Below are 17,656 nucleotides of genomic sequence, written 5' to 3' on the forward strand. Positions count from 1 at the left end.
CTCTCCCTTTCTCTCCCTCCCCGTCCTATTATGGCCGTGGACGGGGCCTGCCCCAGAGAGGGGCTGACATTGTTGGTGCTGCTGCCGGAGAAAGCCTCTTAGCCTTTAAAATAGTTAATAATTAGATTAAAACTTCAAATAAATTAACTAGAGGGTGAATGGGAGTAGTCGGGGACGGCTCCTCCCGTCTATTTTTTTTTTTTTTTCCAGACGGTCCCCAAATCATTAAAATGGATCACGTTTCTTCTCCGGTTCAGCCCTTGGGGCTGCCCTATTTCTGGAGGAAAGGCTGCCAGAGCCTTGTGTCTGGGACCCCCGCTGCCTCCTGCCTGCCTCCCACCTTCACCCAGGCTCCCCCCCCCCCCCCGGGGCGGGGGGGACCTGCCGGAGGTGCTGCCCGGGGCCATCCCGCCTGAAGATGCCCGGCACCTGCAGACCAGGCCCGGGTCAGACAGAGTGGGCACTCGGGGCTCCAGCTCTGTCAGGGGCCTCAGCCCATGGGCCCTTTGGTCCCCAAGTGGTGTGAAATTCAAGGGTTTGAATAGATGGGGGGAGCAATGGAGATGCCCACTTGCTTGGCCAGGCTCTCGGGAAAGGCCAGGAATATTCAAGCACTAATAGACTCTGCTTCCCCCCGCCCCCACCTCACTCTGCACACCATACTTGACACCTCTGAGCATCATTTCCACGACCTATTTTAGGGGCAAGTGAGCCTGAGGCCCAGAGGGGTGAAGTTGGTTGTCAAGGTCACACCAGCATGAGTGAGGACAGGGATCTGCCCCTTCCCCATCCTCGGTCCCTGAGGTGCCCTGGGAGGGGCAGAGTCCCTCTCCCTCTGCTCTGGTCCAGCCGGGGCAGCCGCCTTGTGGATGGACTGTCCAGCCTCCTTGTCTAGGCTTGGGATGCCCTCACGCCCCCTCTTGGATCCTCCAGCTCCTGCCTAGCACCACCTCCTCCAGGAAGCCTCCCTGATTTCTGTAGCTGTCAGGACAGGTCTTCTCCTTGGGTGCCCTGAGCCCTTACTCTGAGCCTGGTCCTGCCCCTCTCATCACCAGGCTCACCTTGCCTTCCCCTCTGTCCTCCATGGCAAGAGGTGTGCCTGGTGCCAGGCTCAGGACTGGGCACTTGGGCCAGGCCAGCAAACATGTCTTGTTGATAGCAGTGAAGATAAGGAGATCAGGATACCCATCCACGGCCAAAGGGAGCAAAAGCACTGGCGGTTTTGAGTTCGGGGTAAAGGGGTGGGGTACAGCGTAGGACCAGCTGAGGCGTTAGCTGGGGGATCAGAGGGGCCCCTGAGGCCGGCTCTCTAAGACCCACCATTTACTGAGTACCTCCTTGGTGCCAGGATCCTCTACAGGACGCATCCCTTACAGACCACATTCTACATCATGAAAATGCCAGGCAGCAGGTGCTTCTATCCCCAGTTTACCGAAGAGGACACTGAGGCCCACGAAAGCTGAGTGACTGTCCAAACTCCCAAAGCCACTGGCTAGTGACCACTTAGGGACTGGAATGCTCTCACTCCAGACCTGGTGCCCACGACCCCATGTGATGGGCAGCTGAGGATGCTTTCCTCTCAAATCTGGAGGCTTCTATGGACCACGCCATCCGGGGAAGGAGGTGGTTGGGAGCCCCTGAAGCCCCTGCCTGAGCTCTGGCTTCCAGAAACACAGGAAGGATGCAATGGGCTCGTGCCCAGGCTCCCAGGCAGAGGGGAGAGGAGCCAGGGCCCCAAGAGCCCACTCCCTCGAGTTCTGACAGGTGGGCACCTACCTTTCTTGAACTCGATCTCAAGGATGTCAGGGCTGTTGGGGGCTTTGGCGGGGTCCTGGGTCTTTGTGTAGAGGCCCGGAGGCGCTTGGTTCTGACAAAAGACAGAAAGAAGTTGGAGGATGGGGTGTCCAGAGCCAAGCCATACCCCGCCAGTCCCCGCACATCCTGTGCTCCACCTCCCGCAGAGATCTGCACCCCTTCCCCAGAACCAGGGGTCTGTGGCACCTGCCGCCACCTGGCACAGACCCGTGGGCCTCCCAGCCCCCAGCCCTGAGCTGGCCTCGCTTGCCAGGGGCCTGGGAAACAAAGGGCTCGAGAAATCAGACAATTTTTCCCCTCAACTTGATCTCATCTTTTTCTTCGACGCCCCCACAGCTGGAGGTAGAATAGCAGCAGAGGAACAAGTCAGGCAAGAAAAGTGTGAGTTTGGAGGAGCGAGGCAGGAGCGGGCTTCCCGGGAGCGGGTGCTCGCTCTCCCAGGCGCGGAGAAATGGGGTTTATTCTGCACTGACCGCAAAGCTAATGACTGCGCGTGACCCCAGCAGGTGCTCTGGCGAGCCGAGCCATCCCCGGGGTCCTCGAGGTTAATACTCACGGGGAGAAAAGAGAAGAGCAAAGCAAAAACCCATTTGAAAACACATCAACCTTTATGTATATTTTTCCTTGGGCGTGTTGGAAAATGGGCCTCTCGTCTTGATGCAGGGGACAGAGGGGGCCCCTGGCTGCCTGGGGCTCTCCAAAGTCCCTCCTGGATCCCGAAGCCCAAGGCCCTGGGCTCCCCACCACCCCCCAGCTGCGCTCGGACCCTGGCCACCCAGGGGAAAAGGGGGGGGCCTCTCGGCCTGACTGCTCCGGTCTCTCCTATGGGCACCTCGGGGCCCAGCTGTTTCCACCTGGGACACCCCAAGACATGCCATTCTTAAATCTTTGCTCTCGAGACCCTGCGGACATTCACGTGCCACTTTCCATCTGCAGCTTCTTTTGGGTTCTCAGCAGCCCTGTTTGGTAAGAAGGTCAAGTGCTGTCACCCTATCTATAGATGAAGAAATACAGGTTGAGGGGGAGTGACTCCCCCATTCTCCACCGTGAGTTCTGTGCGGGCCAGGACCCGGCACAGGGCAGGAAACCCCGAGGCCGGCCACAGATATGTGCTGGATTTTAGAGTGGTGGAAAATATCCTCCAAGCCAGGAAGTCAAATTCCCCAGCTGCAGGGCCTTGGCCAAGTTGCCTTGCTTCCTTGGGCCTGTTTTCCTCACCTGCAAAATGGGGAAAGGATACCTGCCCTTGACTTTCTTACACCTTAAACATATAGATGGTTTTTATGGTTTTTACTGGACATGAACATTACCCAAGAAAATGCCAGGGAAGACGGGTGCGAGCCGTAACCTGCTCTGCAGGTGGGGACTACAGCTGGAACGGACTCCTGGTGGTGCCTGCCTCCCAGAAGGGCCCCCCCCCCCGCCCCCAGGAGGGGTGGCTTGCAGAAGTGCCTTGGATCCCTCACCTGTGGTCACTTTGCTTGTTGGCTCTATGTCCGGGTGACCAGCCATCCTGGTTCTTGCACCCCTAGGCACCCCTCAGTCCTGGGCAAGGGCGATGGTTGGTCCTACTATAGCTCTACTCCTGAGCTCAGACGGGCCTGTGGTGGACCCGGCACCTCCAGAGTGCTGTGTGACGTGGGACCAGCAGCATCCCTTCATCTGTTTCATTTTTGGGGTGTGAATAAGGACCTAGAACTGGCCTCAAAGACAGACTCAAACAGGGAGAGGGTCCTTAGGGACCCTACGCCCAAAGCCTCCATGGACCAGATGGAAAACCAAGGCCAAAGAAGTGGCTTGACCAAACCATGTTGCCTGTCCCCAGCAGTGTGGGAGCCCCACCGTGTGGGCACTCTGGACTCCCTGTTCTGTGCTCTTTCCATCACCCCCTGCTGTTTCCCAGCTGCTTTAGAAATCTACGGGCTGCTCAGCGCAAGGGCTTTGGCCAGAGACAGTCAGCATCATTAACGATGGGGACAGGCTTCAGGTGGTTTCGGAGAAATGCCCGGCTCCCCAGGCCCGGCTGGGTCCTGCCAACCACTGTATTCCTTGGGCACAGAGAGGCCTGATGACCAACCATCCTTGGCCAAAAGGCAAAGTGAACCAGGGTTTGGGCCTCTGGGTGTCCAACGTGACTCCACGGCCCCTTTCCCCACCTGCCGGGGTAGGGGGGGGCCTTACCGGCCCCCAGCGCAGGATGAACTCAAAGCAGGGTTCCAGCACTGAGAGTCCCCGCTCCCTCACCCACGGCTCCTTCCTCCCACCTCCACCTGCGCTGCCTGACCTTCTCCCGCCACCCTTCTCCACGAAGCCCCAAACGGAGGATGAGATGGCTTGCCCTTGGGAGGAGAGAGGAGGTGGGCAGACGCGCAGGGCGGGCGATCCGCACTCCACGGTGCAAGCCAGAGGCAGCTGGTGTGGTTTCCGACACCCTGACAGCGCCCATTAAATAAAATAACTAAATAGAAATAAAGTGACATTTGCTTTGCATTCCGAGGTGGCTGGGCGCCTGCCTTCTTTTTACTCTCCCTCCTAAAAGCCCAGTTCAAATGACAAATAGTTTGTTGCTGAGTATCAATACCATCTATTTATCCATCCCAGCGGGAGGGCTCACTTCCAATGTCATCGGGGGGGGGGGGCTGGAGGGAGGGAAGAGAGGGAAGAAAAAAAGAGAGAGAGAAAGTGGGGGGTGGGTGGGGGGGGAGAGGACGAAAGAAAGCATGAAACAGGGCCGAGAAGGAGAAATTGGAAGCAAATGGCCCATGAACTAAACCATGATGTAGAGGCATGATCGATGCTGCAAATGGTTTATTCATCCATCAGATATGGCGGGCCGGCGACTGAATGAACTCTTTCACTGTGTGCCCTATGAAGTTAAAGCAAGTAAATTTCTATCTTTCTTCGCATTAGCTGCCTCATTGCCCTTCAATCAGCCCTCACGGAGGCAGAAAATGGCTCCACCATCTGCCTTCAGACCCTCCCTTCGGCAGGTCTCGGGGCTTTTTTTGGAGAGGGGGAGGGGGCACCGGTTCCCTTAAGCTCTGTCTCCCCATCTCCTCCCAAGGGGGCCAGGGTGGCGGGGGGGTGGGGTGGGGTGGGCGCAGGAGCTCTCTCTGCCTGGAGGGTAGCACCGGGCCCCTAGCGACTGTCTCCTTATCCCGGGGATCCGGAGGACGATGCCCACCATGCAGGGGGAGTCCCGGGATGCAAGGGAGGGTCCTGGAATTTAGCTTGGGGGAGCCCCCTGACAAAGGAGGGCAGGCCCAGAAAGCCAGACCCTGGGTTCCTCAGCCTCACCCCCCACTTCTCAGTGGGAATGAGGTTTCCTCTCTCTCACACCCAGCCCAGCCCAGCCTTCCCGGCCAGAGGAGAGGGGTCCTGGGAGGATCTTGGCCCCTTCCTCCCCGAACAATCTTAGCCTGCCTGAGGAGGGAGAGAGGGACCCCTGGCTCCATCCAAGATTGAGGTGTAGGGATAGGCCGAGAGCTTTCTATGCTGCAGAAGGGAGGTGCTGTGGTTTCCCACTGTGTGCATGAGGAATCAGAGGCTCAGAAGGTTGGGTAACTTGCCCAAGAGTGCACAGCAATAAGGGGCAGCGTCAGGACGCAGACCCGTTTCTTATCTCGGGGTGACTGATGCATCAACCTTCCCACCTTGATCGGTGGCAGAATCCTTAAAAAGACACTCTTTAGCACTGACGCATCCATCCACTGCCCTCATGAGCCAGGAGGCCGGAGGGAAAGGACCTGCCCGGGGGTCACAGAGCCATCTGTGCCCCCACCACTGCCCCAGGGGCCGTGCCTCTGCTCCCCTAGTTCTGGTGAGAGTTCTACAGGCTGTTTGGAGGGGGGGGGTAGAGGGGACAGCCTGCCCGTGCACAGCTCCGCGTCTGCCAGGCTCAGCCTCCCCCGCCCCCCTTGGTGCTGACTGACTGGCTAATTAGGGGTGGCTGGCCTGAGTGTCGTGGGGTCAGCAGAGCATGAACTGGAAAAACCTGTGGCCAGCAGGCAGCAGCCCCATGGGGCCATCAGCCCCCAGGGGGCAAGGGTGCGGGCTCTCTTGAGTGACACGGTGGGGCAGAGTGGAGTGTGGGTGGGGGTGGGGGTGGGCAGGGGGCGAAACCACAGAGGCAGGAGGGCCAGCTCCCCAGAGAGATATGGGGTGCCCTGGGGGTGAGTCACTTCTCTGGGCCTTGGTTTCTTGGTTTCCTCTCCCATAAAATGAGGACGCATACTGCCAGGAGCCAAGGAAAGTAGGCCAAGAAAATGCTAAACCGAGGCCTGGTCCCAGAACCAGTGGCTGGTAGTTGTTCTATTATCACCAACACTGACCAGGAGGCTGGGTCCCTCCGGGAGCCATCCCAGGACCCCCGGGCAGGGCTCCAGCTCTCCCAGCCTCACCAACACCCCCAGGGCACCCTCCCCTCCAGCTGGCCTTCTTGGATCCCCCAGGCCCAGCTGCCCAAGCACACCCCCCTCCCCAATAGCACACTTCTTCCCTAACGTCAGACAAGCAGCCCACCCCACCCCCAAACCAGCCGAGCCAGGGAATGGAGACACGTTCCCTCAGGGACAAAGAGATTTTTCTCTTCCCAGGATAGATTTCGTCCTGCCGCACCCCCTCACCCCCCATCTCCCACGGTGGCAGGGGGAGATACAAAGAGAAACCCCCCAGGGAGAGAAATCCTAAACTTCAAACAGGGCCGAGGCCCAGCCTGGCCAGTCTTGGAGGCTGGGGACCGGGGATCAGGGCGGCCTGCCTCGGGCGGGTGTGGAGCACAAACCCAGACAAATGGGTCCGGAGGCTCTAATCTGTGCCACCCCCCACCCCACCCCACCCCATTGCGGCAGCCTCGGCCTGAGAGCTGGTGGGCACAGGCTGGGCCCTCCCACAAGTGTCTCATCTGCCTAATTGCTTCTTTATTGTCTTACAATCACACACTCTCTCCATGCTGCCCTGAAATATTTCCTTCCCCTATTCATCCCAGCAGCAATTAGAAAAAGAGTGCGGTGGGGGCGGGGGGGCGGTCTCAAAATGCAGCAGCATGGAGTAGGCAGGCGGAGGGGGGGGCCCGGCGGGGAGGATCGGGACGCAGGCAGGGCTCAGCCCCAGGCCCACACCCGGCCCCCGTGAAATTTCAAATTAGGCTACAATCACATCAGACAGCATCGGCACGGAGTAGCTACCACCAAAGACGGGCAGCCGGTTCACAGGAGACTGGGGGGTGGGGGGGGTGGCGGATTACCTTGGGGTTCTCCAGGATTCCAGCCTCGTAGCTGCAGGGGGAGAGGGAGGACAGGGGATCAGGTGGGGAGGGGCAGAGAGACACCCTCCCCCTCAACACGAGTCTGGTCTTCCCTTCTTTCTCTGCCCAAGCAGCTGCTGCCAACCCCGTCTGGAACATTCTGGGCCCACCACAGTTGGCTGTGGGAGCTGCAGTTTGCAAGAAAGAGCCTGGGACATTACCCTCCATCTTCTGGGGCACAGCCCCCGGGCTTCACATCTGGGGGGGACTTCACACATGCTGTTCTCCCTGCTTTAAACATTCTGCCCCCTGCACCTCGGCCAGTCAGTCCCTCCTCATCCTTGAAGTTTATATCTCAAATGTCACTTCCTATGAGAAGCCCTCCCGGATACCCAGCCAAGCCCAGGTGCCTATTATCTCACCCCCTGGCCCCTGGGAGCCCTGCAGCGAGCGAGCAGTGGCTGGATGAGGGGTGGGGGAGGGGACCGCCACCAAGGCTACTACATCTGCTCTGCGGAGGCAGATGCTCCCGGAGGTGGGACAGGGCAGCGCACAGGTGGGACGCACAGGTGGGACGTCTTGCTTACCTGATGTGCATGAGGTTCTCGTCCATGCTCCACGGGTTCTTGGGGGTGACCGGGATGGGGATTCCGTGTTGCTGTGGGTGAGAAGTGACATGGGGCCGGCGTGAGGCAGCTTGAAGTTGGCCTGAGGGTCAGGCCCAGCTGCCTTGGTTTTCTTACAAGGCTGTGGACGTCCCCAAACTCTGGTCCTCATGCAGTCAAGACCGCCCCCCCACCCCCCTGGTGTCCTTCCTCTCCCCACACCCCCGGCTGCCTGGGGAATGAGTGAGGACTCCATTACTGGACATGCCCATGCAGAAACTACAAGATTGTGTGTCTGAGATGTCATGGGGTGGATACTGACCTTGGGGTTCCTTCCAGAAGATTCTCCACATCTGTACTTCACAGGCCCTGAAGCACTAGAACGTGCCAAGCAGTGTGCCAGAGGCTTCCCACTTGCTGACCCCCCTCTGCAACCCTATAAGCTGGGGGCAGCAAGGGTCCAAACTTCCACTGTAGATCTCAACCAAGGCATCTGCGCCCACCCGGTACTTAATGTTGCCCCAGGGGAGGGGCTTCTAGCTCCTGGCACTGGTTTATGGCATCCACCTGACCTGTTCTGGGAGCCACCCCTCTCCCCCTGCCTGGCACAATCACCATGCACATCACTCTGCAACCCTCTAAAGAGCATCCCGGGTATATCCCGTACCCCCCTCTATCCTCTCCTAGTGGTTCTAATTATGTCTTGTCTCCCAAATGCTTCCATTGTTGAAGGAGAAAACTCATCCCAACCGAGACCCTGGGTCTGAAGGCTGTTGGCGATCACTCTGAAGGCCCACCTCACTCAGCCTTTTGGATTAAGGACAAGGCTGACCCCTTAGCCACCCCACGCTGCCGTGGCTTGACACCTGGTTGGAATCCAACACACACATTACATCCTGCTTTCCCCTCCCCTTGCTTATGGGGCACAGAAGCAGCTAAGTGGCCCAGCCAGGCCCCTGTGAGGCAGTGAGACCCGACACTTTGCTTCCCAAGCCCTTTTAGCACCTTGCCCCCCCCCACCGCGGTCCTAGAACCTGGCCAGCCCCGGTCCCTGTAGCCCCCACCAGCATCACCCCGTCTCTCCCGATGGGGTTACCCTGATCTGCATTCCGTCCCACTAAGGGAGGAGTCCAGCCTCCTCCAGGTTTTCTTTATTACCACCTTAAAATTTCAAAATAAATGAAGATAAAACCTTCCAGCTGTTTTTCTTAAGTTTTACCAGGGGAATTGCTTTAAAAGACAGTCCATATCTATTCTAGGATTTGCATACTCTTCATTTTAAACCACATGGGCAAACAGGAACACCTCATTTAGAGGGTGCTCAATGTTGGGGGGGCCACTCGCCTCCCCCCAGAGTTGCCAAGCCTCAAATGTACATGCTGCCTTTGGGCTCCCTCCAGGTAGAGGGGGCCAGGTGTGAGGACCAGGACCCCCTGCAGGAGCAGGAACCCCGCCACCCCCCCCACCCAGCTGGGGGCCGAGAGAGCCGGCAGATGGGTTCCCTGCAGCCTTTGTTTTGGGGAGGGGTTTGGAAACACTTTTGCCTTCTTTCCCACTGGTCTCCGTGGTCGTGGTGGGAACAAGGAGAGGAGAAAGGGAGGGAAGGCTGGAGGACAGGATGGGCAGCCCCTCCTCAGCAGGGAGAGACACACACATATGCCAAAAATAGCAGTCCCTTGACCAAAGAGATTTTTTATCCCTCTGGCCCCCCAAGAAACTCTCACTGCAACTGAGGACAGAAAACAAAACCACCTTCCACAAGTACACAGGCGACCACCCTGCTTTCCAGCCCCCTACCTTGTACACTGGCCTTTTAAAAGAAATTGATTATGGTGAGATGCTAACGACGGATGATGACTGGGGTGGGTGCGGAAAGTGGAGTGAATATGTGTTTGTGGGTCTCCTACCGCACCTTTTGGCCTTGGCAACTTACAGGTCTTGAAAACAGGGGGTTTTCAAAGCGCCATTGATTTTTGTCTTGTCTGAATCAGCTGCCTGGCTCTGCATTTTGGACAAAGCCCGGTTGCTGCTCAGTTATTCTGGTCATTTCCTGGGTGCAGAAACGCGGCCTCCCTCCTCGAATGTGCTGATTCCCTGGAGCTCAATGCAGATACCAGCCGCCCAGGGAGGCTCCGAGGCCTGGGGTCCCCCAGACTCCTTTCCTCACGGAGCTTTCCTATTCCAAGGTTACTGGGGATAGAAGCTCCGTGAAGGGGCTTCTTCCCCCAAATCTGGGAAGGAGGGCCAACAACACTCCTGAAATTCATCTTTGTTGGGAAAACCAGGAGTCGCTTTTGTTTGGGGCTTAACGGAAATGAAGGGCAAGGCACGGGTCACCCTGGCCTTCTCTTGAACCAGGACCACAGTTGTGAGAATGGAGACGGAGTGGGGGGGTTCCAATTCATTATACTTAAAGATGAAACGTGCTCCATATTCTGTATTGAGGAGACGAAGGGGGGTGGGAAGCCTCGTCAACCTCGGTTCTCTTAATAGCTCTGCTATTTGACAATTTGTTTGGCAACATATGGGCTTGCTCTTGTAAACTCCCCTCTTAATAATAAAACAACAGATGGTACAGGAGATCTTTCCTCTGAGCCCTCCAGGTCTTAATGGGATGCTGGCGGCAGGGGCAAAGCTGTGTCCCTGCCGTGTCCCCTACCACGCGGCACCTTGGCTGCTGGAAGAGCTCACAGCCAGCCCCAGTGACTGCTATTTAAAACCCGAGCAATTTTCTGGTGTGTGCACCGAGTTGCTTTTCCCCCGTCTGATTGATTGAGGCTGTTTGTCAAGGGCTGCCATCGAGTCGTTAAAAAGAAAGGTACCCCGGGGAGAGGCTAAGGATCTTGATGCAAAACTTCTAATATGTTTTATTGCAACTTGTACTTCAAAAGGGCTGGCTCGACAAAAGCCTTTGTCTGCCACTGCCCCTCGGAGCGCCTACCTGCTCCTGGCAAAGCACCGGGGACAATGAGCAGCCAGGTAATTTTGGGCCAGAGAGCACCTCCCTCACACCTCCCACAGAGGTGGCAGGAGAATGGGAGGCAGACTGAGGACTCTCGTGGAGATGCCCAGCCCAAGCAGTGACCGCACCTCTGTGGGGCCAGCCCCCTGGGGACAGGTGCCACCTGGGGGGGGGGTCAGCTGGGGCAGAGATTTGGTCCTCTCCCCTACCGCCCCCCCGGAATGGGGATCAGCCCCAGCCTGGTGCTGCTGGTCCAGGTCAGCCCCTCCAGAGGGATATGCCCCCAGGGGGCAGTAGGCAAGGGCTGGGGGTGTTAGGGGAGACTCAGCCATACCTTTGCATACTCCATCAGATCATTGCGGCCCTGGAACCGGTTGTAGAACTCGGGCATCCTCCAGGGGGCGATGACCTGGGCGTGGAGCAAGGAGTCAGATGCGGGAGAGCCCAGATCTTGGCTTCTGCTGGCCCTTCCGATGCAGAGCTGGCCCCCGTTAAGGGGCCTGGGACTCCCACTGCTCACCTGGAGTCTCCTGTTGCATCCTCCCCAGAGAGGACACAGTTCACATTGGGTGGGCAGAGGTGCCCCATCAGGCAGGGGAAGGTGTGTAGAGGGGTGGGGGTGGCTGTGTAGAGGCCTGGGCTCCATGGCATGTCCCTGGTTGGGTCCCTGCCCTTCAAGGCTTCAGTCTCTCTGAGACTTGAGGGTTCGACCTAGACAGGCCTCATATTTCTTGCTAGCAGAGGGCTAGCACACCCGCCCCTACCCCCTGGTGACTCAGGGAGGATTCATGCTGCTGCAGATGCCCAGCCGGGTCCTGCTCCAGGACAGTGGGGCCCAGAGACAACAGACAGTGCTCTCAACCCATTTCTCTTGCTTTCCCTCCTCCTGATCCCCAGAGCTGCTCTGTGTGGGGAAGGGAGGGGAGTCGGAGCCTGACTGGGGGGACTGAGCTCGTTTCACAAGGGCTCCATCAGCCTGGAAGTGGAAAGCAGGTCCCCAGGAAGAGCCCCCACCCAGCCCTGGAGCCAGCGGGGCCCTGCCTCTGTGGGTAAGCTCTCCCGGGGCCCCCGCCTTAGAATGAGCAGCCCCTGGAGCAGGCCTGGCCCTGGGAGCTCCCAGAGACCAGCTGTGGCCCTCACCCCCGCTCCCTTGGCTCGGCCTCTGCGGACAAAGATTCAGAAACCGGACACCTGGCCCCCCAAGCTACTGTGGGAACCTAGAGAGTGGGGGTCAGGAGAAAGCCCCTGTGGCCACCAGCCTGCAGCGGGCCAGCTAACAGCCACTGGGAGAGGGCTTCTTAGCTGCCCAGTGTTTGGGGTCAGAATGGATCATTAGAGCTCGTCACCTCCAGGCCACCCCCACCCAGCAAGCAGCTGCTGGCCAGTTAAAGGGACAGAGAAAGATGTTCCACTTAAAAAAAAAGAAAGAAAAAAGGAACCCCCTGAGGGCCCTGTCAGAGCTTAGGAGGAGGCACATCTTCTGCAGCCTGAGCCCCAGGTGACCTCTACGGAGCTCAGACCTAGGCTGGTGCTGTCCAGTCCGGCGGCCAGAAGCCACCTATGGGTCCCGAGGCCTGAGACGTGGCTGGTGCCAACTGAGATGGGCTGCCGTGGCAAAGCACACACGGATCTCGAAGACTTCGTGCAAAGGACGGAACACATCTCATGAGGAAGGTTTTCCCATCCATGACAGGCTGAATGATACCATTTGGGTACACAGGGTTCCGTAAAATATATATTAAAATAATGTCACCTGTTGCTTTTTATCTCGTTTTTTTGTTTGTTTGTTTTAACAGGGCCACTAGAAAAATCTAAATCACCCATAGGGCTCATACTGGTTACACACTACATCTCTGTATGCCTGGAGCCTGGCCCAGGGCCTGCGCTGAATGGGCACCTGGTGCATACCGAATGAAGGAAGGAAGGAAGGAGTGGATGGACAGACAGAGGGACACAAGCCCAGGGCCAAGGCCAGGCTGCAGGGGGCAGGGGTGGCTGTGGCCGGCTGGACAGTTGTGATGTGGGCTGTCACGCCTGGGTGACAGGCCATGGACAGGGGTGGCTGATTCCCCCAGATCCTGGTGATTCCCATCCCAGGAAAGGGCTCCAGGATGCTGGGGCTCGGGCAGCCAGAGCAGAGCCAGGGCCTTAGCTGGGTGGCCCCGACCAGGGTTGGGTGGGCCATGAGCACCCCAGAAATAGTGCAGCAATGTCCCAGCCTGCACCCAAGAAGCCAGACCTGGGAACGCCGAGGACAGTGGCCAAAGGGCGGCCACGTCTTTCTGTCCCACGCCTCTGTCTACCCAGGCCCCTGGCAGCACCTCTGGGAAGGGCTAATGGTCAGAGAGAGTGCTGTGCCCTGCATCTGGCATGAGCCCACGGTCTCTCCACGAGCAAGAGGGGCACCACCCACCGGGAGACTCAGGTGCACTCTGTCCCTGCCCGTGGAAACTCCCAGAACTCCATACCCTGCCCTCCCCCCACCCAGGGACCTTAGCTCCCAGCACCCACCCCGAGGGGAGGGCAGCATCTTACCTTAATCTGAGGGGCCAGTGAGTAGCAGGTGAGCTCAAACCGGACCTGGTCATTTCCCTGAAACAAGGAACAGGGGTGGTCAGGAGCCGTAGAACAGGGGCGGGGGACAGGAGCAGCGCCTCACGACTGCTGACCACCTGCCTGGAGGAGCCGGGCGGCCTGGGTGCTCAGGTGTGTGCGGGACAGGATGCTTGCGTGCCCGGCGGTGAACGCCACGACTTCTGTGCACGCCGTGCTGTGTGATGTGCGCGAGGGGGCGCATGGGGGGCATGTGCACGCGTATGGGTGGGCATGTGGCAGGACGGGGACGCACACGTTTGGGGACATGGCAGGGCACGCACCCGTCTTGTCACGTATGTGCACACTTCGGGGGGCGCTCACGCGTGTGCGAGGCTGGGGGTCTGGCCCTGCCGAGATCCCGGTCCTTCTCTAGGCAGCCCCCCGCTGCCCACACCTCGGCCTCTTCCTCCAGTTTTCCTCCCTGTCTGGCCTCATCCGCCCCAATCCAGGGATTGAGTCCGGGGCTCAGGCTCCATGGTGCTTGGACTCCTCATATCCATAAAATTGGGAAGCCTGTTGCCTCGGTGAGCCTCAGTTTCCCCATCTACAATCGCCACTTGGCAGGGAATGGGTGAGCCACTGAGGGCCTTTTGCTCCTCGGCTCTGCTCTGTACAGATGGGAAACCGAGGTGCCAACAGAAGGGACTAGTCAAGGGCCCCCGGCCCCCACCAGCCCGCGGGGATGCCCAGCCTCTCTGCGCCCGCGTCGTCCGCTGTGCAATGGAGACTCGTCTGACCCCCCGGCGCGCAGACGACACGGAGGAGGGAGAGGGGGCCGCAGACCCGGTGGCTGCCAGCGACCCGCCTGCTTCCCATCAGCTCGGCCCCCAGAGGGGGCGCTTAAGCTGTGGAAATAACAGAGGGACGTTCCGCCTACTGTGAAAACTGAATGGGCCCAGCGAGGCGGTGGCGGGAATGACATGTTATTGTCCAGAGTCTCGTCAGGTGGCGCGGAAACGCAGGTCTCGGCCCCTCTGGGTGGCGGAGCCAGGAGTCCGGGGGCTGAGGCTGCCCCCCGTCCCGTGCCTCTCGGGGCCATGAGCTGGGCCAAATCCACCACCCCACTCGCCCGCCGACCCAGCCCTGTCGTGAGCACCCACTGCGCGCTCGCGGTCACAGGGGTGAGCCACCTGGGGCCAGTGGGGTATTTCCCCCTGCTTCGCTGACGATGAAAGCGAGGCTCAGAGAAGTGAGGTCGCTTGCCCGGGGTCACACAGCCAACAGACATTTCTGCCCTAAGAGCTCATATTCAGGTGACCGGTCTGAGCCCCAGACTTAAACTCATTGAAGCCTTACAGCTGACAGCAGCCCCCAGAAGCAGGTTCTACTATTATCCCCACCTACAGGTGGGGAAACTGAGGCACAGCCGGTAAACGTGCCCAAGGACCCCGTGGCCAGCCCACTTCCTGGAGCAGCTACAATAAATGGTAGATCCATTTTAGATTTGTAAAGCACATGGTATTGCCTATCCTGGTGAGTTTTCCCCATGGCCTCATGTTCCCCTACAGGCCTGCTGGGCTGGTGTCTGCCCATTCAGACCCACATGGGGACACCCATCTGTTCCAGAGGCAGAGACCCTCCCAGAAGCCAAACGGCCTCCCTTGGTTCAAACTCTGTCCCAGATTAAGAGCCACGGTGGGTCCAGTCCTTCCTCCCCCTCACCCCAGGACCCTCTGCAACCAGGGCAGCTCCCCGAAGCAGGAGAAGGGGGGATAGCTATCCTCCACATCATGTGTGTCCACGTGCTGATCCACGTGCAGGCGTGTGTAAGTGTGGGTGCAGTGCCCACGGGGACCGGAGGGGCTGGGGTGGGGGGTGGTCTGCCCATCTGTTCCTGGGCCAGCCATACAGATGGCGCCATTTACAAAACTGCTCCCCATACCCCTGCCAGAGTCTGGCTCATATTTCCAGGCCCTTCTTCCAAAACTGGGGGGAGGAGGCCCTGGAAGGGCCACTCCAGCTTCTGCACAGCTCTCTGATAGGGAGGGAACAGGGCGGGGCATGGAGGGTGGACCCCAGCTCGAGCTCTGTAGCAGGTGCTGCCCAGTTGGGCCCTGGGAGGGATGCTGCCTCCCATCTCCAGGCCTTTGCAAGGGCTGTTCCTGCGGCCTGGGGTGCTCTTCCCTTTTGGTGTCACTGGCTAACTCTTGCCCCCCACCGTGGTCCACCCCCTGCTGGGTCAGGGCTCCTAAGTCCCTGGGTGTCTCCCCTAGCCCATCCTGTACCAGCGAGCCCATGCATGGAGGAGGGCCAGTGCTGGATAAATATGCAGGGAGTGAATGAATGAACACACGCATGAATGCAACCTCTGGGAGGCTGGAACAAGGGCCCCTGGGCCCTGGTTGCCCCCATCGGTGACTCAGGAGCCAGTAGCTCGGAGAGCCCAGTGGCTCAGTTTCCACATGGCCACAGCCTCAGGACTGGCCACGCTGGAATCTTCATATCAGTGGGGGGAGCCCCTGCAGTCTGCTAATGGCCCAGCTTTCTCTGCACCATGACCCCCTTGCAGAAAACTGCGAAGTGGTCCTCTGGTATCTCTCTGGGCTTGCCAGTCCGACCCCACCGACCTGGGTTCTTCCATCCGGGACCACAAGCCTCCCGCCTTTGCTCTGGAAGTCCACCTCCTGAAATGTAAAGTCACGGATGCCCCCCCCCCAGCCCACCAGGCCACAAGCCACGGCAGGCCACCGGCCCCTCTCCCCCCACCTTCCTGCCTCAAACAGCATTTCTCTGGACCCTGCCCCAGGCCTGCCTGGTTCTCCCTATTCACACCCCTCAGTTCTAGGAAATTGTCTTCAGAGACGTTGGGGGGCTTCCCCAGTTTCTGTAAATAGGGGAAACTAAGGCACGGGACTAAGCCTTGCCCATCTACCCCAGAAGAGATGGAGATCCAGGGTAGCACTGTACCCCTCCCCTCCCATGGCCTTCCAACCTCTAGTCTTGGAGGCCACAGAACCTCCAGAAAGGGTGTTCTTTTCAGAACCCCAGTCCTGCGGACCCTGGTAGGGACCAGAGGACCCTGGGGGGTGGTGGCCTTTCCAGATGCTTTTCTTGAGGGTAAGCAACCCGAGGCCTCAAATCCAAGCCTCTGGTGCCCTCTTGTGGCCAAATGGAGCAGTGCACACAACTGCAGGGGGCTACTCTCAGCTTCAGAGGGGCTAGTGTTGGGGGGTCTGTCTCCCCAGACCCTTGAATCTCCCAAGCCAGGGCCAGACCCACCACATGCACACGTTCACTCCACAAGCCCTGAATGCCACCTATCCTCAGTCCTGGGGCTACCACTGGAGGGGCCCTCTCCGGGCAGGAGCCCTTCCAGAATCCTGATCTGGCCTCAGCTTAAACATCTCCTGGAATAGGGAGCTCACTGCTCAGCCCATTTCAATACAGGCAGATGAGATGGCTGGGAAGCTTCTTTATTCTGCACTCACATTTGTTCTCATTGACCTTCTTCTGCCCACAGGAGCCCCCAGTATAGGTCTGATCATCAGATGAATAGGGCACTCCCCTCCAGGCTCAAGTGAATCATTCCCTGCGTGCCAGGCCCCTGCCAAGAACTTATGCAATTATCTCACTCATTGCTCCCAAACTGCACCATCCACTCAGGGGCCGGAAGTCGGGCGTGTATCACGGGTTGAGTTGTGTCCCCCACAGAAGAGAAGTTGAAGCCCAGCTCCCAGTACCTGAGAATGTGGCCTTATTTGGACATAGGGTCTTTACAGAGGCGATGGAGTTAGGTTGAGGTCACTAGAGTGGGTGCTAATCCCCATATCACTGGTGTTCTTATAAAAGGGAGGAATTTGGACACAGAACCAGAGGGCACAAGAGGGACGATACACAGGGCGAAGACAGCCATGTGCTTGTGGAACACCAGAGTGTCGCATCTACAAGGGCATAGCTGTCCCTACAGAAGCCCGGAGAGGCCCGGAATGACGCCTTCCTAGCCCCTTCAGAGGGTGCGCGGCCCTGCCCACACCTGGGCCCCAGAACTGTGAGACAACCCATCTCCCTGGCTGGGGCCGCCCCCTGTGTGGTGCTGGGGGGTGGTAGGCCTGGCACGTTAAGACAGGGCTCCCCCTGCCCCTTCCCCTGTTTTTGCAAATGAAGAATCCGAGGCCAGTGGAGGGGAAGGGCCTCCCCAAGGGCCACACAGCTGGGATCAACCCCTCTTCGCTAACTCGGGGTTTCCGACCCTTTCCACTACATCGCATGGTAACCTCCTGTGCTCTATGACCTGGCCCGGTGGCGGATGTCCCTGAGCAACCCGCTCCCACTGGAGGCAGAACCCGCCCACGGAACCCACAGCACACAGCTGTTACCGCTCCCAGATTCCCGCTCCTACGGCTCTTATTCCTCCTACTCAGACCGGACTGGCAGTGGCCGCTGCACGCCTGACTCTCCGGGGGGGCAAAGCATGCAACTGCTCAAGGGCTGTGG

General features: G+C 58.9%; 1 protein-coding gene across 1 annotated transcript in view; it reads right to left on the reverse strand.

The window, feature by feature from the left end:
• ASS1 (argininosuccinate synthase 1) overlaps nucleotides 1-17,656 on the reverse strand; it is a 50,713-nt gene that overhangs the window by 20,094 nt on the left and 12,963 nt on the right. The window contains exons 6-10 of the mRNA XM_035015613.1: nucleotides 13,163-13,219; nucleotides 10,962-11,036; nucleotides 7,648-7,718; nucleotides 7,061-7,091; nucleotides 1,777-1,867 (exon numbers count right to left, since the gene is read on the reverse strand). Of these exons, the coding sequence (XP_034871504.1) occupies nucleotides 1,777-1,867; nucleotides 7,061-7,091; nucleotides 7,648-7,718; nucleotides 10,962-11,036; nucleotides 13,163-13,219 (325 nt within the window). The remainder of the gene's footprint in view (nucleotides 1-1,776; nucleotides 1,868-7,060; nucleotides 7,092-7,647; nucleotides 7,719-10,961; nucleotides 11,037-13,162; nucleotides 13,220-17,656) is intronic.

The sequence above is a fragment of the Mirounga leonina genome, unplaced genomic scaffold (assembly GCF_011800145.1).
Source record: "Mirounga leonina isolate KUSES-001 unplaced genomic scaffold, KU_Mleo_1.0 Mir_170, whole genome shotgun sequence".
NCBI lineage: Eukaryota > Metazoa > Chordata > Mammalia > Carnivora > Phocidae > Mirounga > Mirounga leonina.